Source organism: Agelaius tricolor, unplaced genomic scaffold, assembly GCF_023055355.1.
Source record: "Agelaius tricolor isolate 1412-34295 unplaced genomic scaffold, bAgeTri1.0.p SCAF_14, whole genome shotgun sequence".
NCBI classification, from domain to species: domain Eukaryota; kingdom Metazoa; phylum Chordata; class Aves; order Passeriformes; family Icteridae; genus Agelaius; species Agelaius tricolor.
Window position 1 is genome coordinate 5,825,807 of NW_027269274.1, and position 23,141 is coordinate 5,848,947.

The 23,141-nt window shown below is 45.0% G+C and overlaps 1 protein-coding gene across 1 annotated transcript in view; it reads left to right on the top strand.

Moving 5' to 3' along the window:
- LRIG1 (leucine rich repeats and immunoglobulin like domains 1) overlaps window positions 1-23,141 on the top strand; it is a 94,479-nt gene that overhangs the window by 35,841 nt on the left and 35,497 nt on the right. Inside the window, 3 exon segments of the mRNA XM_071439384.1 lie at window positions 65-136; window positions 4,689-4,763; window positions 22,598-22,735. Coding sequence (XP_071295485.1) covers window positions 65-136; window positions 4,689-4,763; window positions 22,598-22,735 — 285 coding nt within the window.

Sequence of the window (23,141 nt, forward strand, 5' to 3'; positions counted from 1 at the left end):
TGGCTCTGTTTTGCTGAGGAGGGTGACTGTATTTTGCTGATCCCACTGTCTTTTATTTTAACAGAAACCTGAGCTACAACAAGTTGGCAGAGATTGATCCTTCTGTCTTTGCAGAGCTGTCGAACCTGCAGGAAGTGTAAGTATTCCTTCAAAGGCTTTAATTGTGTTTTGTCAGGGCTGCTTGTGGGCTGTGAGGAAATTATATCTACTTTCCTAAGACAGTACCTTCCTTTAGCTAAGTTGAATGAGCAGGTCTGACTTGTGTAGGTTTTTTTCCCTCTATATTGTATCTGGGCTGCTTTTTTAAACTAATCAATGAGCAGAACACAACATCCCAATTAAAACAGCAGAGCTGTTATTGGAAATCATTGGAGTTTGCCTCCCTGGGTGTTGTGCAATGCTTGGAGGTAGCAGTTGAGCACACCTGAGCACACACACAAAGCTCCTTGCTGAAAGCATAACCCTGAAGCAAGGCACAGCAGCCTGGATTGTGACACCTGATGCCAACCTAGCCCAAATCTCCCAGGAAACAAAGGTGTAGTGTAGTGGATAACAAAGCACTTAACTGTGCCTCCTCCTCTCTCAGACATTTCTGCTCCTTTTGGAACCAGAACAAACTCTGCTGGAAGTGTTGCTGGAAGAGGCTCAACCAGCAGAGCTGTCCCCTGCTCTGGTGGGGAGCAGAGGAGCTGGTGAAGGTCTGAGTGGCTGTGCCAGACCCTCCTTGCTGTAAAACAAACCCATTTCAGGGAACTGCAGGCTTTCCAAGCTCCTCATCTCTGAGAAGGCTCAGCAGTTTCACTCAGAGAGGGGCTGCACTGTCAGCCCTTGACAGGGGTTCCTGGAGTTGTGATTTTGGGGTTTAAAAACAAAAGTGCCTGAGATTGCAGGCGGTGGGCTGAGGTAATGAGCTGTGTTTGCCTGGTGAAACGCTGGCATACTTGAGGTTTGGGCTCTGTTTGAAGAGCTACTGGTGCCTCATGGGAAACTGAAAAAACATTTCCTTTCAGAAACACTCCTGTGCTCTATCAAGCATTTTCTCTTGTCCTCTGTCTGTTTTCATTAAGTGTTGGCACTCATGGAGGGGCCAGATCCTGTGATTCTTAAATAGGCAAAAAATGGAATTCTCCCGGACTGATGCCTGCTGGATTGGACTGTGCAGATTCATGCAGCATCTCTCCCCTGGCCTGATTGCCCCTGGCTCCTCTGTTTGCATCAATAGTAGGGACTTGCTGGGAATCATGAGTAAGTGAGGAATGGAAATCAGAAGTGACTGCAGTGCTCTGAAATCAGCTCTGCACGGTCTTTAGAGAGAAAGTGATGTGGGTCAGCAGAGCACTGCCTTCAGGATCTGTTTTCTCAACTTCTCTTTTCACTGTGGAAAGCCTTAAATTGCTCTGTGCTTAAAGAAGAAAATTGCAGCCCTGATTTAGAATTATCCTGACATGACTGTGGCTTAGCAGTAGCTTTTATTCGTGGAAGTGCCTGAAGGTGTGTGACTTCAGGGAGCACAGGGTGGGAAATGTGTGTGGCTTCTGATTCCCCAGGTAGGGAATTCCCTTGAGCAAAGTGCTCTGTGTGTGTGCAGAGCAGTGAGCAGTTCCATGCTGTAAAAAGGTGTCAGGGTTTCTGGGGAGATAAGTAATGCAGCCACAGTGTAATGGGTAGATAAGAGCTGCTTGCTGTGTCACAAAGACAGGGTTAGGGAATAGGGAGAGAGCAGAAGAGTGAGTAGGAGGGAAAAGGAGCAGTCAGAAATGGGAGACTGGAGGGGAGGCAGAGGTCTGGAGCAGAGCCTGGAAGGCAGTCTGAGGGAGAAGCTCTATTAAAAGCCCTATCTACTAATCTTGGTTGCTTTTGAATAACAGCTAAACCACAGACCACTGAAATAAACTTCATTTCACGAGGAGAACCACATCTATATTGCCAGAGCATCTTCTTTCTGAGGGGTTTTTTTTTTAAGCACTTGACAAACATTCATGAAATAAGGATCATGCTGTGGCATGTCTCGAGAGCAAGTCAGTGTTTCTCTGTGCATGCTGTGCTGGGCAAACCAAGGCACCCTCAGGGAAAGAGATTGCCCCAAATAATAGAAGCATTGATAAGAGCTGAACCTCCCATGATGCTTCAAACGTGCTGTCTGTGGTTCCTGAGCATTGCACAAGGCTTAAAACTCTGTGTGTGTCTCTCTATGGGAATAATTACTGTGGTATATTTTGAAAACATTTTGTTTTCTCTTGATTCCAAGAAAATATCTACAGACCAAAAGATTTAAACTTCATCCCTTATCTTCAATGCTGTGCTTTGCTTTACTGAGATTGTGATAAAGTCAGAGCAGAATTTACCCTACACTTCTCCCTCAGTTTAGGCAGCTGTTTGTGTGCTTTGTTTTGGTGGCCTTTATGAGAAGCTTTTAGAAAAGTTTTAAGTCTTTATAGGATGAAATTTAGTGGCTCAAAGTGATGCAAAACCCTGTGATCCCACTTGCTCTGAAATAAGTGGTGGAGGCTCAGGGTAGGGGCTGGACTGGGACATTATTTTCCTTCAGGATGCTTGATCTTTCTCTCATCCCCTTTGGTGGCTTCATCTGGTGACAGTCCCCTGGTGTCCATCCATTCTCATTCCTTGGATGGATGGATGGATGGATGGATGGATGGATGGATGGATGGAGGGTGCTGCTGTGGGGTGGGCCCTGTGCTCCTTTCTGGGCTTTCCTCAGGTCATGTGGATCATGGAATCCCCCAAACCCATGGTTTCATGGCTCTCAGGCTTTCCAGGCTCATTGGTAGCAAAGAAAGCAGTAATCATGCTAAAATTCCTCTGCAAACAACTCACCTTTTCTTTTCTAAAGTGCCTTTCACTGAAAGCTCTGGAGAGCTGTGCTATTTTTGAGCAGGCTCCATTTCAGCTTGACACCAGCCTGGCAACTGGACTGTAAATATTTTATATGGGTGGCCCCCCCTCCTCCTCTGCCTCAGCATCCAGAGGGTTTGTGTCGTCAAAGGTGAGGGCTGGGGAAGGAGACTGAAAGTTTTTAAAGTTGTTCAGCCCAGCTGCTCTGTTTTGAGGTTTGTTGTTTTTTTTTTTTTCCCTCTATTTTTTATTTTTCAATTCCTTTACATAGGGAAAAAGGAAAGATGAGTGGGAAATCCCAGGCAAATACAGAGCTTGGCTGTCTCCTCTGTGTCAGCAAATGGTGCCTGTGAGCCAAGAGAGAAAATGAGGTGGGAGAAGCACTTCTGACTGATTCCTGCCATGGCAGGAGGCTGATATATGAATATCACACTTATGTCAGAGAGTTTGACCAGTTGTTAGATGCTGGTTGGTGTCAGAGCTGCTTAACCAGAGCTGACCCAGGCTCCTTCTTTTCCTGAAGATGCTTAGTTAGATGTTAATGAAAACATGCTCAAATAAGCATTTTAATGCTCTTTCCAGCTTGCTCTGTACCTTTGGAAGCTCCAGACCATGTTGTAATATGAGCAACAGTGAGCTTTTAGTTGCAGAGTAGAGCTCCTTGCTGAATTGCAGTGCATCTGGCTTTTTTCCCTTACATTTTAAGGCATGGGTATAATGTCAGAGGCAGAGGAAAGCTTTTATCCCAGCAGTGCTTGGAACTCCTCGTGAAATCAAATATCTTGCCTCCTCTCAGAGGAGCCAGAAGGGAAGTTCTGGGATAAATGTGCCACTGCCCTCTCCCACCTGCCAAAAATAGTGTTAAAAGGAGAGAAGAGGGGGAAAAAACCCAACATAATTTAAGATTGCCCCTACTCATGCCTGTGGCTTAGCAACCCTTGGCTGTACAGCTTGGGATGCTGTGCTTTGCACCCAAATTGTGAACTTCTCAGGATTTTCTGCAGAAGGAGAGCACTTGGAAAGCCCAGAGTGACCAGGGGTGCTTTGGGGGTGCTGGGGAGCCTGGCCAGGGCTTGGCTGTGATCACTGCAGTGAGAGGGGGGAGTGGGTGAGAAGACTGAGAAATTGGGTGATTTTCAGGCAGCCAGAGGAGCGACTGTTACAGTAATTAATTGACTAATTCACTGTACAAACAAGGGCTCTTTAAAGCAAGGAAGAGCCAGTCACACGGCAAGGATCTGCTTTCAGTCAGAAAAACACTTTGAAGCATTAGGCCCTGGCAGGGGACGTGTCTGTGCTGGTGGTGCCATTAACCAGGGGCTCTCTGTGCTCCCCAGCTGCCTGCACTGGTGACATTTCTGTGCCTGGTGACATTTCTGTGCCCAGCACTGCTGCCTTTGTGGGGAAATCCCTCTGGGATTCCCAGAGCTGGGCCTGCTATGGAGAGGATGCCATTAGGTTGTGCCCCCAGGCCCTGACCTGGTGTGAGCAGGGGAAGGGGTTAAATTCCTGTCCTGAGCCATGGCACACATGGCTTTAAGGTGCAGAATTCTCCTGTCTCAGGTTTGATTCTGGAAACACAGGCTAGTGGAGGGCTGTGGCACAATGCCTTCCTGCCTGGCACTTTGGGGAGGGGTGGCAGGGGGAAAAAGCCTTGCTCTTATAAAGATAATGTGTTGGAATCAATGATGGTGGCTCTTAGAGCAAGGTGTGGCCAGCACAGGTCCAGAAAACTCCTTTAGATGGAGGTTTCTGCCTCAGTGCCAGCCCTCCCCTGCTCCTGTAGGCCTGGGCACAGGCTGCTTGCCTTCAACCTTGATTTCTGTTTCTTGCAGGAGGCTGGACCACAACGAGCTGAGTGCCATTCCCTCGCTGGGGTCTGCTGCTTCCAGCGTCCGCTCCCTGCACCTGTAAGTCATCGTCACCTCCCCTGGCTCTGGGCTCTCTCTGGGGAGGGTTTAGCTGCCTCTGAGAGCTTCATGGGTGTCACACTCCTTCCTGCTGACTCTAGAGTTGGGGTTTTGGCTTGTTAAGAAATGTAAGAATTAATTAACCTTAATTAAGAAACGTCATCTGGAGTGGTGTGATTTGTGTGAGGTTGTGTGTTGTGCTTATGGTCAGTGGTAACTTATGTCAGTAAATTCCACAGGTTGAATAAAACTTCTTCTTTCTCATCTGCCTTTGGGTTTCAACCATTAGGTCATACTTGTGCTATTAAATTTTACATTTTCTTTGTTTTTCTTTTTATTCCTGGCCCTGTTCTGATCATTTCTTCTTTCCTCTTAAAGCCAGAGAGTATTCATATCTTTATCTTTTAGGGAACTCATTCCAGACCTGTTTTTATGATTTCTTTCAACTTCTTTTTAACATTTTCTTTTGAGAGAGCAGTGACTGTAAAGCATGATCTGCAGAAGGTCTGAAGTTCCTAACTCAGGTAGTTTAGATGACCACAGAAGCATCAGACACCTGAGAGTCCTTGTGTATTGGCCACCAAGGATCTTGGTCCATGGTGCTGCTGAAGGGAATAAAATACTAAAATATCAAACTATTTAGTATCTCAAGAGTGTGGATTTCTAAAATGATTTTTTGCATGTGCCTGCTTGTACTGTGCACTGAGGAGGAATTTTACTGAGGTATGCACGATACCTCCCAGGTTCCTGGGAAGTGTTTATGGCCAACAGGGACTCCAGCAAAGTGCTGGAGCAGTTCAAGAGGTGGCTTCCAGCCTGCATGGCCCTATGCAGGTGTCTCTGTTCTCCATGGATTTGGTGCTTCTTGTGGTAGAAAATCATCTGTGACCATACCACCAGCTGATTGGCCTCTCTTGCTCAAAAGGCTCTGACTTACTCTGAGGCAGACTTTATCTGCTGAGTTTCTGTGCTGCCACGTTTGTGCTGTGCCACCAGGCTTTGAAAAAGACCTCCAGAAATCTCATTTATGGATGGAAAGCTTGCATAGAATTTGCCATCCAGGGATAAGGTTTTAGGCCCCCCAGATTGGCTTCTCTTTCTCATGAAGTCTATAAATGCTCTTGAGTTCCACAAGCCCCTGTTGTTATTTTTTGCTATTAATTTAGCTGTTGGCAAAGAACCAAATTGCAGAAGCTTTGGGTTTTTTATTCCTGAAATGAAATGAGCAGTTTGGAAAGGGGGAATAATGACTTGTGGAAGGCAGTAGATTTACAGCTCCTCTGAAATTTCAGAGTGATGCAGAAGGAAGGAGAAGCTACAAAGCCAAATGATAAAAGAATGGTATTCTGAACAAACCTGCTTAGTATCACTTTCCAGAAATCTGAATTGCTCTCCTCAGCTGCTGCACATAAATAACTCTGATAGCAGGATTTGTAAGACTGCTGTCATACTCCTGCAAGAAGGGTCTCTTTGTTCAGCTTGTATTAGAGAATGCCACTTCTTTTCCCCCTTGCATTTCCTTTTAATTTTTATCAGAGATAAAAATAACCTGAATGATGTTTTAAAGTACCTGCTCCAATCAATGTTGCTGACTCACATTGGAATGATTTGCTGAGGAAGTGAAGTTTTCTCCATCTTTGGGAGTCTTTAATCAATTGGTTGGCTTCCTAAAAGATGGGCCTTTAGTTCGACCCTAGGTTAATGGGCTTGATGGGCAAATTGGTGGGTAAAGTTGTTTAGCCTTGTGTGATGTAAGGAATCAGATGATATGGTCATACTGGTTTCTTCTGGCCTTCCAATCTGTGAAGTAATAATTGGGGAGGCTGCCAAACCAAACCCAGGGTGAGGACTCATAATGAAGACTTGTGTACTGAGAAACTGGTTTATGTTTAAGTGTATAGTGTTACAGTGTATTCTTAACGCTAAAGAAAAATAAATACATTTCCTTTTTTTTTTTTTCAGTGTTTAGAAATGTGTGAAGTGTGTTTACCTCACAAACCTCTGAAGTAGGTTTTGTATATTGCATGTGGTTAAGTATTTCCAAAGGACTGTTAATGTATTATAAAAGCAAGGGTTGTATATTTGTCACTCAAAACATCCCATCTGAATGAGTTATTTCATCTCCTTCTCTTCCTAAACAGCAGAACACACTTTTTCTCATTTTGGGGCTGGGAAAAACAATACTGCCAAACTCAAATTTCCCATAAAGTTTGGTGGTTGTGTGGGGTTTTTTATGGGTTTTGCCTTTTTTTTTTTTTTTTTTTTTTTTAATGAGCTTTGCTTTGCATTCCCTGCTTTTGGGTTTTCCTTACCTGTCTCCATCACCCAAAACTTGCCTGACCCCACACGTGTGAGGACCAAAGGCCAGTTAAATATATATGTAAGCATGTGAGAATCTGTTGAAGAGAGAATTCTCAGAGCTTTCTGCAAGCCTTTGGATGTCCCAGGCTGCAGATGGATGCAGACATAACATATGTACCAAAAATGCTTTGTCCTGATACAGTGCCATGGAGTTTGGTTCAGTTCAGTTATTCCTCGAAGAATCAGTTTGTTTGCCTTGCGTGTTGAAAATATTGCCAGAGTCGTTCATTTCAGCAAGAGCAAACATAAGGGACTTGATAAGGCTTTTAATAGAACAGAAGGGAAAAATAATCTATGTAGGGGTTACCAAATAAAGACAGACATTAAATGCAAACATCTGTTAGTGCAAACAAAAGCCAGGAAATTCAGCTGGGAGGGGGAGAGACCGAGTCTGGATTCATTCCGAAATTACATCGGAATAGCTGAGAGGAGAACCTTGCCTGCAATTCCCACAGCATTTGTAATTTAGTTACAGTTCCTAGACTTGGACATTGGGGAGTTGATGGCAGGATGTTTTCACTGACGTGCCCTTGGCTGAGGATTTCCCATCCCAGTGCAGCTACAGTGTGTTAACTCTGAAGGCTCTTGAGGAGACCCTGTTACCTGATCTGCTGGGGAAAGGGGTGATGGAAGAAACCATTTATTTGCAGAACTTAGTCTGTTTATATCCAGCTTCCTCACTAACTGGCATGGAAGACCTCTTAGGCCTGCCAGGTTAAAGGAGCTGCAATCAACCCTGCACTGGTCTGTTGTTATGGGTTTCCTCCAAACCCCTAAGCTCAGCCCTTACTCTGGGGCTTGTCTTCATTGCTGCTGCATCTACCTGCATGTGAGTAACTGCACCCTGGAGGGGTTTTGGGGCATTTGGACAGATGATGGAGGTGGATCCTTGTCCTCTGCCCTGGCTCCAAGCCTGATTAATCCAGCATCCTCTGCCACAGGCTGCTGGGCAGCTGTAGGGCTCAGTGGAGAGTGCTAACCAGACCTCTGGAGCAAGCATGGTAAACAGATAACACTGCCCCATCCTTAGCTGGCTGGGAATTAAGGAAGTTAACAGATTAAACACTTAAAAATAACTTTCATTTCTTTCACTGTAAGTCTTTTAAGCCTCCAGCCATTTAGGAACAAAGGGGACAGTGACCCACAGCAGTCAGCTGTGTGGTGGCAACAGGCAGGGCTGTTTGAGATGCTTTGGCCCCATCATCTTGCTCTGAATAAACACAGATAACAAGGAACTCAGAATAGGGATTTTTAGAGCAAAAGAGTGTGAAATAGGATTAGCTGATTTACAAGAAGATGCAGTGACACTGCAGTGTATTTACTGGGGAAAGCGAAATCAATAGGACTACTCTGCTGCCAAACTGAGCAGAAAAGTCTCTTGAAGAAAATCAATCTTCTTTACAGACTCATTAATGTAAAGATCAATTCACATTAAACTGTAATTAAACAGAGAGCTAATAGGAGAAGGGTAAGTGATCTGCTGTGCCCCAGGCAAAATAGATCATGTAAAATTTGAAAACTAAATACTGGAGAATTGGAAACTGGGAGTGGCAGGGAACATGCTAGGACTGCTTGGAAAAGGGCTGATGAGCTCAGATGCTGGTTGGGGCAGCATGATCCTCATGGAAAGGAGGGTACTCAGTGCTATTCCAGCTGGATGTCAGGTAAGACAGGTCAAACACTTTAGCCAGTCTCTTCCATTTGACTTGCATGGTTTCATGTAGAGCTTTTCCTCTTAAGTGGTGGGGATTTCTTTATAATTCTAGTTAAATGAGCTACATTGTTAAAATTGTGACCCTTGTTGCTTATCTAACTTTGATTTTCTCTGGCTCTCCTTAGACCTTTGTACTAGATTAAAGTTGACTGATCTTGGAAGTCCATAGTGTGGCAGAATCAGGATTGCACTATTGAGCTGTTGCCTCATTCCTCCACAGTGAAAGCTTGGGAAAGCTGCTGTTATTTTAGTGCTGTTTGCACTGCTTCACTTGTGTTGTCAGATGGGGTTTGCAAAGACTTTCTGAAAACCCATATGGTCCATTAGATTCTTTGAGCTGCTGTTTTGCTTTCATCCAAGACAAAGGTGTCTTGCTTTGTGAGCTGTAACAATGCAAGCAGCCTGTGCTCTGAGTGGAATGTCACAAATACCTTCCTTTCTGCAAGATTTCCTGGGAGCTGGGGTGGTGGGCTTGAGATCTGTGACTTCACTCCATCTTTGCTTTTCAGGTTAAGGTGTTGCAGACTGTGTTGAGCATCAGGACTGCAGCTGCAGCTCTGTCAGGGTGACCCTGTTAGAGGGAAGAGCTCAGAGCTGCTGCCATCTGTGCTGCTCCTAGAGCTCAGCTCAAGCCTGAGCTGGTCTCTACACGAGGTGTGAGCTCACTTTGTGTTCCTGGCTAGGCCAGAGTAAAAACCTCTGCGTGGGCGGTGTTGAGAGCTGGGAAGTTTGGCTTGCAGGAGGAATGAGGTTTGAGCTCACAGACGGCACAGACACAGCCTTGGAGGCCATTTGTGGCCTGGGATCCTGCTGTGCTAATTGCTGTACAAACAGAACAACTGCCTTGACCCCCAAGGGGTTTAATCTGCAAGTCATCTTTGCTGGAGTTAAAAAGGGATGATCTAACAATTAGAAATAAGGAGAGTACTCTGTTAATTCCATCTGGGTCGCAGCAAGAGGTTTTGTGCTCACAAGCAGCAAATCCAGATGAGTCAGAGGCAGCGGGGTCTGCTCGGAGTCAGCAGCTCTGCCTGTGTGCAGGACGTGCCTTGGGCAGCTCAGAAACCACACTGCCCTCCTCCCTTCCTCATTGCTGGCCCAGAGGAAACTTTCTCTGGGAACTGAGGTGGTGGAGATAGATAAGTGGGAGCAGATTCACCCCCAGCCCCTGCTTGCATCACCTACATGGTGTAATGTCTGCAGGGGCCAATTCTCCAGTGTTTGCTTAGGTAATTCCCCCTGGAGATGGAGAGAGCTGCTTTCTGAGAGCTTGGCTATACAGGCTATACTACTGAGCTTCTGGGTTTGGATGTGAAATACATTAATATGGAAAGGGAAAATGAAAAGAATGCTGACAGGCTGTTCAGTGTGCAGCAATGCACAGGCATAAGATATTCTGAAACTCATCTCTTAAGTTTGTTTTGCTCAGAGTTCATATTAAGGCTCTGGTGTGTAAAGTCTGCAAGTTTCTGAGGCCAAAGACTGCAGGAGTCTTTCCTAGTGGATGAAACTCTCATTAATCATGTACTCCCAAGCACCAGAAGAGATGCTGTTTTGACTTTTCTTTTGGGCTGTTGGAACTGTTCTAATCATTTGCATGTCCTCTTTGAGCTTTTATATATAACATGAGTGCATGGAAATAGCAAAGGATCTGAGGCTATTCCAGGGAAATGAGTAATCATTTCTTCTGGAAAAGCAACAGCAGTAAAGCACACAGTTATCAGACTCAACAAAAGAGCATCAGAAAGTAATCTGGGCACATAGAGTGGAGTGTAAAAATTGGCCAGAGGATAAAGGTAGTGAAAGTTGGTGGCAGCTCATGAAATACCAGTTACCCCTGGAGGCTGCTCTATTATGTATTTAATAACAAGCATTTTGTGCAGCCGTGGCAGCTTCTTCTGTGAGCAGAGAATTGCTTTGAGCTAGGCCAGATCTGCTCTGGCATCTGTGTGCTGCTTTGCAGGCCATGCTGGGTTAATCTGTGTATGGAGGGAGGAGAAGAGGACACCAGTGGGACAGAGCACAAGATTAGGGGCTGGAATACTGGAAGAGGATCTTTTTGTGCATGACCCACATACTCCTTATACCCCAAAGTATGTGTATACATACATACATACACACACACACATATATACATACATACATATATATATATATATACACACACGCATGCATACATACATACATGTGTGTGTATATATATATATATATATATATATATATATATATATGCACGCATACATACATACATGTATATATATATATAAAAACACCCCTTTGGGTGAATCTGCTTCCTCCAAGCTGAAGAGGATCTACCTCAGGGCAGCTGGAACTCCTGGATGTAAAGCATCTCCAAGGGCAGGAGCATATTTTGTGTACAATGCACAAAGTGGCTTCCAAGTTGTGTCCCTCTGCAGATCAAGCCTAGATCAGTTGTTAGGGTCATCTGCAACCATGATCTTTTGTTAAGGTCAGTATGAAAAATAGCTTCATATTTGAGCCTTAGAATAGCCCAAAATTGCTACTATTAATATCTGTGGTGGATTGACTGTCTCATTTAATGGCATATGGCAAATAAAACACACGTCTACAAAAGCAATTCCTTTGTTAGTCTTCACAGACCAAGCAGGTTTCAAATATAAATAACTTGCTGAGTTGAAAGTTTTTTTAGCATATTGGAGTTTCCTGCCTAAAAACTGCTGGCAGTGGCAATTAAGTTTGCTCAGAGGTGAGTAAAAGTCAAGTTGAAGCTACAGTAAAAGCAAGTTGAATTATTAAAAGTCTCTCTCCATGTTCCTCTCTGAAAGTTTAGCCAATTCAGCTTTTTAACAAAATTGCACAATATAAAGAAGCTCTCAGTATGTGTTCCCACATCCCTACTGAGATTGGGCAGTTAGGCCCCAGTTATCCTGGTTGTAGACAGTGGTGCTTGTTCAGAGCATGAAATAGATCCCAGAGAGGAGTAAGAACAGGGCTGGGGGTAGAATTGTGGGGTTTAAATTGGGTGGCATAGAACACTGGCACCATTAGGAATAATGTAGGGTGAAGAAAATGTTCACTTGAGTGTGATCCTCCTAGGTTAAGGTTGGCAGAGATCAGAAAAAAAGTCTGCAGAAAGCTCATTTTTAACTGAATGAAAGCCAGCTATGTGCTGGATTTTCTCTTATTTTTAACCCATGTCAAATTCCCCAATTAATTGGAGAAGTGAACAATAGAGATCATGTCAATAGTGATTATCTTGCAAGAGCAGCCCTGCTGGGGGTGTGCAGAGTGGAAAATGTGACTGCTGGTTAAGAGAGATGAGAAAGTGATCTGTCACACCTTCAGATGAAGTGATCACTTGAGAGGCCACGCTCCCTCAGGTTTGTGTGCATAACTCCTGCTTGTTAACAGGAATTCCACGTGAATATTGATTGGGAATAAGTGGTTGGGTGAGTACATGTTCTGCCTGTCAAACCATTTAATGTTCAATTGCACATCAGGGAAAATAGCAAAGGTAGCTGGAAAATGAAACTGGAGTGCAGAGCTGTGCAAGTGAAAAGACAACTGTGTTAGTGGTCAGATCTGAGCAGATAAAATGAGTTGGGGAGAGGTAGAATTGAGAGTTGATGACAAAAGAAAGAATCTATAAATGGCTCATGGATTTTAGATTTAAAAATCATTTCCTGCCCAGTCCATCTACTGCAGATCACACACTCTGTGCAAGCAGTTGCTGCCCAGGGTGGTGATTAGCATGAGACATCAGGCCAAGGGATTGGACTTTCTGTAATCCCTGAGGTGCCCTGGAAAAGGCACACTTTTTGGTGATCTTACCAAGGTATTTTTGCCCTCAAGGTTGTTTCTTTGAGAGAGCAGTCATCTTTTCAAAATAGGAGGAACTGAAGATGTAAATGGTCTTACTATAAAAGCTTGAAGAACTTACTGGCTAAGTGGTGGTGAATGCTTACACTTGACTTTACAAGATCTTTACCAGGGAAGCTTGAACAGCCTGTTTTACACCAGCCTGGCTTAGCACAGAGGCAGTTCTACTCTAAACCCCAAATTTCCTCTTCCCTGGATGTTTTGCCACCTTGTTTTGGGGTTTCCCAAAGCCACCCTTCCTACTTGATGAGCTTCATTAGCAGCAGGGTGCCTGTTCTTGTGAAGAGCTGCTCTTTTCTTTGCTTGCTTGACCACTGCTTTTCCACATAGGAGCTATTCCTTCTTGCAGGCAGAGCAGTGTGAGCCCAGCAGAGCTCAGTGAAGTCTGCCCAGAGGCAATCCCTGTTCCTGTGACCTTGCTGACAAGACAGATAAGCCCTTTCAACAGAGCTCAAGTGTGTGTCATGTTGGAGCAGACAGAACAGCCAGCCTATCTACATCTCTCAAGTGTTAACAGGAGTTTGACTGGCCAGTCAAAAATGTGTTTTTTCAAATGCTGCCTTTTTCAAGAGGCAGGTCTTTTAGCAGCTTCTGCTGCAAGTTCCGTGAGACTGAGAGTTTGATGGTGTGGAAGATGAATTCAAGTGTGTTGTCCTTTCTTTACCTCCCTTATCATCACTGTAGTTAAATCCACCTGTTTTCATGGTGTTCCTGTCAGAGATGGGAAAAGGCCCTGTGTCACATTGTGGCTTAGAGACACAGACAGTGCATGCTATCAAGTCTGCTTGCAGTTACAATTTGGATGAAAATTGCAGCAGCATGGGCAGAGCCATTGCATTTGCTTTGCACTTGAATTGCTTCTCCCCTTGTGTTATTTTCCCCTCCTCGCTCCCGTGGAGAGACAAAAGCAAAACAAAACCACCCACAAAACACATGTGCTCTCTGGGCTGTGGTGGATCTTATTTACTTTGATCATGTATTACACAAAGAGAAACTAAAATCAGTATCAGGATTTAAGGATGAAAGTGCCTCCATGCCCTGTGCTTTTGGAGCTTCTTGGCTTTCAAATGGAAATGCCCTCCTTGTTGATTAGAAGCACAAAACTTGCATGCAATGAAATGAAAGGAAGCTGCTGTCTGTGCTCCAGCCTCTGCTCTGTGCTGGTTCAGTTGACATCTGATTTTTGGATTTCTGTTCTTCCTTATCACAGCCCTGGCTCATCTTTGAGGTGGTGATAAGGTGGGGGGCCTGGGCAGCAGTCCTGACACAGGCACTGGGCACTGTGGGGCTGTGGAGAGCAGGAATTCATCAGAGCAGCAAAGTGGTGGGGTGAAGGTAGCCTCTATCTTGGCTTCAGAGAGTTGCTTATGCATTTAATTTGTGATAGGAAATTGAGTTTGGCTGGCGTGGATCAGTGGCAGAAGAAAGCCCTTGAGGGAGAAGCACAAGAGGAAAAGCCAGTGGCAGAGCAAAAGAGTAGCAGACCAAAGATATGAGATGTAGAGCATGGAAACACTGACCTGACTGTCATCTGCCAGCAACTGAATGACCCCTTTCAAATACTGATGCAGCCCTTCCTTCAAAGAGGCTCTGCTGAGTGCCACGACCCCGTTCAGACAGCTGGTGCAGAGCCCTGTGGTTTCCTGCATTCTTGTGTGAAAACTGCCATTTACCTTGTGTGACTCCCTTCCTTCTATTCCCAGAGGACAATTCTCCTCTTAGCAGAGTTCAGCACTCAGAAGAGCCTCTCCTCTCCTTTGCAGCCTTCCTCAGTGCTTGCCGCAGATGGAGGTCAGGGAATGTGAGATGTGACAGGAGCAGTGGCATGGACAGAGAGGGGGTCAGAGGCTCACACAGCTCTGTGTGCTTGCAAAACCAGCAGTGATGGTGTTCAGTGGCTTAGGGATTCCCTCCCTGGTGCCTTTGGCCAAACTGCATCACAGGTTGGGCAGCCCTTGCTGAAGATACCTGGCCCCAACCCTTGCAGGTGCATCCTCCATTGAGGGTGAGCTCAGGGCTCTGCACATCATCACTGAGATTCTTTGGGGTCAAGTTCACAAAAGTTCAGGGAGGCTCGTTACAGAGAAGCTGTGCCAGACAATGAGAGATGCTTTGCACAGCCTGTTTAATGGATCTGAGCCCCTTGTGAATACATCATTTTAAAAACTGCTGCAGAGCACTGTCTTGATGAAACATCCAGAGTAACCAGAAGAGAGCTGGTCCTCTTAGAGCCACTCAGTTGCTGATGGGGGGACTGTGCCCATAACAGAGGCTGTCTTGTCTTCAGGAATCTTCATTTGCTTTGATGTCACAGCAGGGTGTGTAATCTGCTGAAGAGATGAGACAGCCTCTATTTTAAAGATGACTGAATTCTAATCCTGCCTGTCCCACACATTTTGTTTTCTCAATGGAATGAAATGCTGAAGGCTTAGGAAGTTGTATGTTGCAAAAAATATCCGAAATCATATGGTGGTGAGTCAAAGTCCAGTGAAAGGAAATGCAGATCAAAGTGAGGGAGGGAGAGAGTTTTGAAAAACGACATGGCTTCCCTCAGTGGATCAGCACGCAGTGTAAGGTCATGTAAGAAGTCAGAAAGTTTACATAAACAGTGCTAGTTCAGAAATATTCAAAGAGAATATGTAGCTTAGTGTGTTTTGGTTACAATAGGAGAAGGGCTTTCCTTCATGCAGTTCATACTTAACCTATCAAAAATTGTTCATCAGATCCAGGCCTTTGCTTATGTCCAGCTGCTGGGAAAGATTTTAAAGAGAATGCTTGATCCCCTCCTCTTATCCATGTGGATTAGAAGGAGCTGTGGGAGTGTGCCTGGCAGCAGGATAACATCTGCCCATGGTTGGGTGCCCCGGGCACGAGGATGCTCTGAGGCCACTGGGAGTGCAGCAGGGTCAGTGGTTGCAGTCCCATCAGTGTGAGAGGAAGATGAGCTTGGTCCTGTGAGTGACCACAGAGTAGCCTTTAATAATAGACAGTGAAAACAGAGCCCCTGGGTCACACTGGGCTCACATGAGCAGTCCTGTTGGCTGCAGTGGAACTATTTGTGTGAGTGAGAGTTTGCTTGTGGGAAGAGAGTTCCTAGCACAGCCCTCTGCAGGTGGCAGCTGCTCCCAGGCCCAAAGGGGTGAATTAGCAAATCTCAGCTCCCAGACTGATTTCTGCCTCCAAACATCCGTGACCTGGAACAGAGACACAGTCACTTCACTGTGAAAGGTTCCATTTTTTTCCCATCCCCTCCATCTTCAAAGAAACCCCAAAGCCCAGGTTGTTTTTTTACCCCCCTGTCTTGTCCCAGCTGTGTGTAGCTGGGGGTAGTTTGATTCATGCTACTCCATCATAAACCACAAAATAGGGTGAGAACATGACCTGATGAATAAAAGCCTCCTGGAATATACCTGGTTTGAAGCTGATGTACAGCAGATGAATAAATCCTCTTCAGGTTTTCTGCTTTAGTTATAGTTGGAATAGCTCCTTCAGCTTGTTTCTTGCATTATTCCTTTATATGATTTTAAGTGAAAACAGTGTAAAAGGGTCATGGATTTTGTTTGCTTCATCTTAGACCTTTTTCTGAAGAGTGCTAGGGAGAGGGAAAGAGGGAAGATCTTGACTTACAGTCTTAGGTAGAGCATATGAACTTTAGGAGAAAGTTTGGGTATCTGTAAAAAATTACACAAGTGGCTTCTCTTTTTTTTTTTTTTTTTTTTTTTCTTCCAGTGGTTTGGGGTTTTGGTGTGGTTTGGTTGGTTTTGGGGTTTTGGTTTTTTTTCTTTTTTTTTTTTTTGCTTTTTGGGGGTGGTGTTTTTTGGTTTTTGTGTTGGTTTGTTTTGTGTGGCTGACCCTAAAATGCAGTGGCTGGCTGGCCTACCACTGCTCTCCTCTTGTTGTGTGTGCAGCCAGCACCTGAACAAACAGAGCTGTATCTGTGACAGCCTGGGAATCCGCCAGGATTCCTCAGGGAAGGAGTGATTCAGAGCATCTGAGAAAAGTGGGGGCTGCTTCCATGCATCCTTGCTTCCTGTCCAAACAGCAACCCATGCAGCCTTGCTCTGAAAGGACAGTGGGGCACTTCCCATAAGCAAATGCAGTTTTTGTGTTGGATAAAAATACACATTCTTGTGACAGTACAAAATCTTGTGCCTAATGGATTATTCTGGAAAGGCTGGTAAGAGAACACAAAGTGTCAGACAGCTAGTGGGGCTTTCCAGAGCACTTGGGGAGTGTGAGGGCTCATGCACATCAGGCAGCTCAGTTTTTCTGGGAAGGTCTCACGTTAAGAACTAGAGAATGGTGTGACACAGACTTCCAGCATGTCACCTGCCTGGTTTACTTTATCTTCAGCTGCAGAGATGGCTTCACTGTACTCCAAGGCAGACATTTCACAAGTTACAGTAGAGAAGAAAAAGTTTTCTGAAAGAAATCTTTGGAAGTAAAATTTGTGAGTAAAATGTTAAAACCATGTAAGAAGTTCTACACTGATAAATTGTTTGAACTTTGAGTCAAAGCTGATGTTCAGGTCCCAATGACATTCTTCCCCTTCCTTCTTTGCATATGTTAATAAAAATCACTTAGGAGATCTTTGGTTATTGAATGTAAGAAGGTGACCCAGAAAAGCAGGAACATTTATGTTGCTGCTGTTGCAAACACAAATTCATTTTCCAGATTATCAGTTACCCTTCTTGCCTTGTTAGTAAAATTACTCAGGCATTGCACTCTACTCTGAAACCATGATTATATTTATTATTTTTTTGTGTTTGTGTAGTGAGTGACAGGCTGAAATCAAATAGCAAATCATGTAAGGTGAAAGCTTAGGAACCCATGTCTTTGATCTTCTTCAGTGTTTCTAGAAGGATCAGTAGTGGATCTCCATCTCCTCTGAGCTGAGGAGGAGGAGGGCAGGTAGTTCCAGGCATGTGTTAGTCACAGTGTGTGCGATCCATCTCTGGTTACGCTGCCTTTGATCTCCCTCTCTTTGCACAGCCAGTCTGTGACACCAAACCTTGCCTGTCCTTCACTACCAAACCCCATAACTCTTTCTGGCTCCAGCATTTTGTTTCTTCAATACTTTGTCAGGATGGAAATACTAACCAAACCCTGAACTTTTAAAAATCTCCCTCTTTCCAAGTCCTGTGATCTCCCTCGTACGCTAATTTTGAAAATGTGCTGGCATATTAATAGAACCCTGCCCGAGGTGCAGAGCCCCTCTTTAGAAGCTCAGTTTTATTTTTGATGCCTATAACAGGTGCTGGTTTAATAGGTTTGCTGTATTACAGCTTTCCCTTTTCTCTGGTGAGCCGGGCCAGATCTGTAAGCTGACACTACATGAAGGGCAGGCATGTGACTTGTGCCTGCCTTTAGCCTCGCTTCGCACTGAACATTTACACTGCAGCTACAGCAGCCTTAGTTCAAGCTGTGTCTAAACCAGGAGGTTTTCTGCTGATTGTATTTAAATCAGCCCAAGCAAAGCCCCTCGTGCATTCCTGTCTGAGGGTCTTGCTTTGATTTTCTGCTGTCAGCTTTGGAGTGGGCAGCTGCTGGGGAGAGTGAATGCGGCTCAAACAACAAAGGAACGTTTTTGTGCTGCTCTTTGCAGCACAAAAACAGCATCCATTTCACACGAGGAGTTTGAAGCTAAGGTATAAATTAAACTGAGTGGTGTTCTCCTTGCTTGCTGCAAAGAGGAAGGTGAATTCTTCCCCTGTTAAGTCTGGTGGAAAATGTTTCACAGCCTGTTTATCAAATAAATATTCACAAAGACGCTTCGAATGAGGAAACGCACCGGGATTAAAGTGTAACTTTACCTCTAAAATACAAGCTGAGATTCCTGGAAATGCTGCAAGCCTTTGACTTTGCGCCACCTGTTATTTTCCTGCCACCCCCTCCAGCTCCCTCCCGGCTCAGAGCAAACCCAAACAGGCTTTGGCTGTGCTGGAACGTTCTGCTTGTTTTTCTCAGCGCGGCGGAGCAGAGAGCGCGCGTTGCGTTTGTTTCCTCACCGCCTTGCTTCGGCAAGGAGCTGCCTGGGGATGGTCCAGATCTCCTGTAGGCACAAGGGGTCTGTGCAGAGTGCAAGGGCTGAGGGGCTGTGCTACTCTGGGGTGTTGAACTGAGGGGCTGGAGGGTGCATCCACCCAGCTCTCCTCTCCCTCTGCGGCCAGAGCTGGTGCTGACCCCAGCGTGAAGAAGTTCCTGAACAAGTGCCATGAGCACAGAGAGTGTGGAAGGGATCACTGCTGACTGCCAGTTACCTTAGCTTGGCACAGAGGTGTTCCAGGTCTGTGTTAGCTGCAGATGAGGTGTCTGTGGGAATGACGTTGGGTATGAACTTGGAAGTTCTGCTGTTTAAGCCAGATCCTCCCATATTCATAAACAAACCCAAATGGACTTGGATGGGCTCCTTAGTTCCTATGATTTCTTTTTTGCTTGAGCTGCTTTCACTCCAGGTTTTTAGTCCTCAGCAAAGGCTGCATCATCCTAGCTGGATAGTCCTTTTCCATGCACATTGGAAAGCCAGAGGTAGAGAGGGGTTAAGGAACTTGCCCAAGGCAGATGAGTCTGTGCCAGAGCTGGGAATAGAAACCAAGAGACTTGGCTCCCACTCCAGGCTCTAATTGCACAATCTCACATTGAAGCCCTGTCATTGTACACTCTTGAGGTAACACTGGCTGAAGTGAGGCAGGGAAGGCTGTTTCCAGGCTGTGATACCCAAGGAGTGGGGAGAGGAAAGGATACCGGGAGGTGTTGGTTGTGCAAGCACCAATTATTTGTGCTTTAACGCCTGGTTTCGGCAATTGGTTCTAAAATCTGATCTGTCACTTTTGAAGCCAACCCAGTGTGAAGTGGTTGGGTGAAATCCAGCCCTTTTCCAGTCAGTGATAAAAGGGAGAGGCAAATTCATAACATCACTGGGTTTTTTTCTGGGCTTTTTTTTTCTGCAAAACTCCCTTGCGATGAACAGAGGAACAAAGGCGGGAGAGCCGAGAGGATCCAAGTAGTAACAGTAAGGGTTAAATCACATTTGGGCCCTTACCAAAAGAATGAAAAATAAATTGTAATCAAGCTAGTAAAAGGTTTGTGCTGTGCTGCTTTCATATCACATGCTGTGTATAGGAAAAGTCACAGGCTTTGTTTGAAGTGCAGTGCTTTGAGAGGGTGCAGTGCTTTGCAGCGAACTGTCTGACATTCCCCAGCTGGGACTGGCCCGGGATGGTGTTTGGAGCTGAGAGCTACATTTGGAGTCAGCCCATGTTTGAAGCAAAAGGGGGAGAGGGAGAGAAAGGAGCCAGTTTTTCTGCCTGTGTAAAATAAAGTATCCCTCTCATCTGCCAGCTGCAGCACATGAAAAGCGAGAGGCGAACAGACAGAAGTCACCTGGAAACTGCGAACACAGCTCAAACAAAATAGTTCTTTCCTGTCCTTTTCTTCCCTTCTTCAAGTCTGTCTTCTGGGATGGGTTGGGAGATCTGGCAGGCAGGCAGAGTGGATATATGTTGAGCAACCAAAGCACAAAAATATTAATACTCCAAAAGAAAAAAATATTAAAATGAAAAAACATTGGCTTCTGAAGAGCGTTTCATGTCCAAATCCACTCTGTGCTCTCAGTCCCTTGCAGACTTTGCTGCCCTGTGTAGGGATTGTCAGGTGATTTATAGATTCTCCATGTTCGTTTGTACAAGCCTTCATTTCCTGTTAATTTACAGCCAGATTCATCTCAGCCATCTCAGCTTAGATGAGATCAGAGCTGAACTCGCAGCCCCTGCTTCAGGAGAGCTCCAGAAAATGTGCTCGTGCTTTACTTTCAGTTATGTCTGTGTTCAGGTACTTTCCTGAGTCAGGCTTGAAAGCACATTTAATGGGTGCTCTTCTTTTGAGGAGGAAAAAAGTATTAAAAATATCTGAACCTTGTGATGCTACTAATCAAGTTAATTGAAAAAAAAAAATAGTCGTAGAGGGAAAGAAATTTCCCTCGCCCGTGTTTTTAGTTAATGGAGGTCACAACATTCTGGGTATAGTGATTTTTCCTGTATTTTAGTCTCACTGTGCTATAAATTGAGTGTACCACTGTCCTACTAGGTGCATCAGACTTTATTCCCAGCTGTAAATGAGTATTGGTCTTTTGGATAGCAGCCACATCATTACCTTTGAAACAGTTGTGGTTGTGGAGACCTGTGTGCAGGTAACCCATGGAATAACCAGTTTGGAGACATAAATTATGACTTTCCTTTGATTTTTTGTGACACCTTGTTGCATTGTATTAGCAGCACACTGCTATAGTGCTGTAAAATTTGTCCTTAGTGTTTTCTGAGCCTGCACTGAATTAATTATCATTTAAACTCTTCAGTCAAAGTAGTGTTTCTGTGCCTGTTTCCCCAGCGTTAAGCAAAGGCCATGTGCTGGCTGTTTAAAGGGTGAGTCTCCCAAGAGCAAATTGTTCTTTGCAGATTTTTCACTCTTCCTGTTGTGGACACCAGCAAAGGTTGTGGTGAAACAATCTGGTTTTAATAACAGGGAGGGTAAAGGAGCAGATCATGGTGTGGGGAGCAGGTCCCTTGCCATGTGCTGCTGGCATTTTCTGTCCAAGGGAGGTTTTCTTCCAAAGGGGCTTGTCTGAACCCCTGGGAGAGCCTGAAGAGGGGGTGAAGCTGGAGAGGATGGGCTCCTGAACAGCTGGAAGTGCCTGAAAAGCTGTGTCAGACATCCCTCAGTTTTTGTTTCAAAGGGCTGATGCTTTGTCAGGGGAGCTGGAACTCGCAGTCAGGAGTGCTTTCACTGGCTGCTCTCCCCTCCTCTGCTCACCCAGTAGGTGTCTGCATGGATTGAGGCACAGGACTTGTCTGAACTCTCTTTACTATCTCTTATTATTCAGCAAGTTCCCAAGTGTCTGGTGAGCGTCTCTGTTTGGAGTGCCTCACTCAGAGCCTTGCCAGTAATATCAGTGACTGCTCTAAATTCACATCAGGCATGTGCTCTGCCTCTTGTGACTAATGCACAATGTATTTCTTTAATTGATTACTGTTCTCTACTGACTCAGGCCAGAAAGGAGTCGGAGGAAAGGACTCAGTGAGGGGGTGATTTTTACTAAGACCTTGTTGAGTACAGATGAGGTCTAAAGGTATTTAACTGTTTGGTGGCTGTGGAAGCAAACTGAGGGCAGTTGGTAGGAATTTCTCTAAAGAAAAACCTTGGATTGAATCCCTCAGGCTGTCCTGGTCAGGCAGCAAACACAGGGGATCAGTGCAGGTCTGACCCTACAGCTGGTGCTTGGGCACTGCAGAGTTGTCCTAAGCAGGACAAAAGTAGCAAAAGATAAGGAAATGCCAGCAAGAACATTTGCAAGACTTCTTATTTCTTTGTGTTATAAATCACTGTAACACAGTGCAAAGCTGGGAGTTTTCTGAAGAATCCTTAGGAATTCAGAATGTTATGTAACTTTTGTTGAGTTTGTATTTAGTTATTTGTTTCCTTCTCTGAAAATCACATTCTCTGGATAAAGCCTTGGCATGTTGAGCCACTGATCTGCACTCCTTGCCTTTGGGATTTAGAAGCAGCCCTGTAGTCCTGGCATGTAACAAATGCAGTTTGGAAGTGCAGGCTTGTGAGAGAGCCCAGATTAATGGAAGAAAAACTGATGAGTGGAGTCAATAGCTCTGTAGAAGGAAAAAAGTGGAAGCCTGCAGATACCTGTGAGCTGGCTCTAGCCAGAGGAGCAGCATGGGGATTTGGGAATCTCTCTGGAATGGTTAAAAAGTTAAAGCTGTTAAAAAGTCACCATAACTCTGAGTGTACAAACTCAAGGCCAGCCTGGAGGCGTGCTGCAGACTCAGATATTCATTCTGTTTTTCTAAGAGAACCAAACAGTCCCTTTTTCTGCTCCTGACTGTTGCAGGCATCACAACAGGATCCGCAGCATTGAGGGCAGTGAGCTGCAGCCCTACGTTACCCTGGAAACGCTGGACCTGAGCTTCAATGACATCACGGAAATCCGAAACGGCTGCTTCCCACAGGGACTGCTCATCAAGGAGCTGTGAGTTCTGCTGGCTGGGAACAGCTTTTGTGGAGTTACCACAGCACAGGAAAGGGCCTCAAACCTTCAGAAAAAGGAGCCATGAACATAAGAAGTATGGGATTATTTGTCAGGATTTTTAAGTGCAAGGGAGAGTTAGAAGGCAGCACGTTGTCACTGTTGTCAGGTTATTTTTTGAGTGGTGTTTGGTTTCTGATGTAGCTATAAAGAATGCAGATTATTATTAATTGTGTTGTAAAGAAAAGGTATCTTTCAGCTACCCTACATCCTTCATGTGTAGGTGTCTCTATAAAGAATACAGATTATTATTAATTGTGTTGAAGAGAAGAGGTATCTTATCTTTAAGGTATCCTGCATCCTTCATGTGTAGGTGTCTTTGCAACTGCAAACCCATGTGCATCTAAAA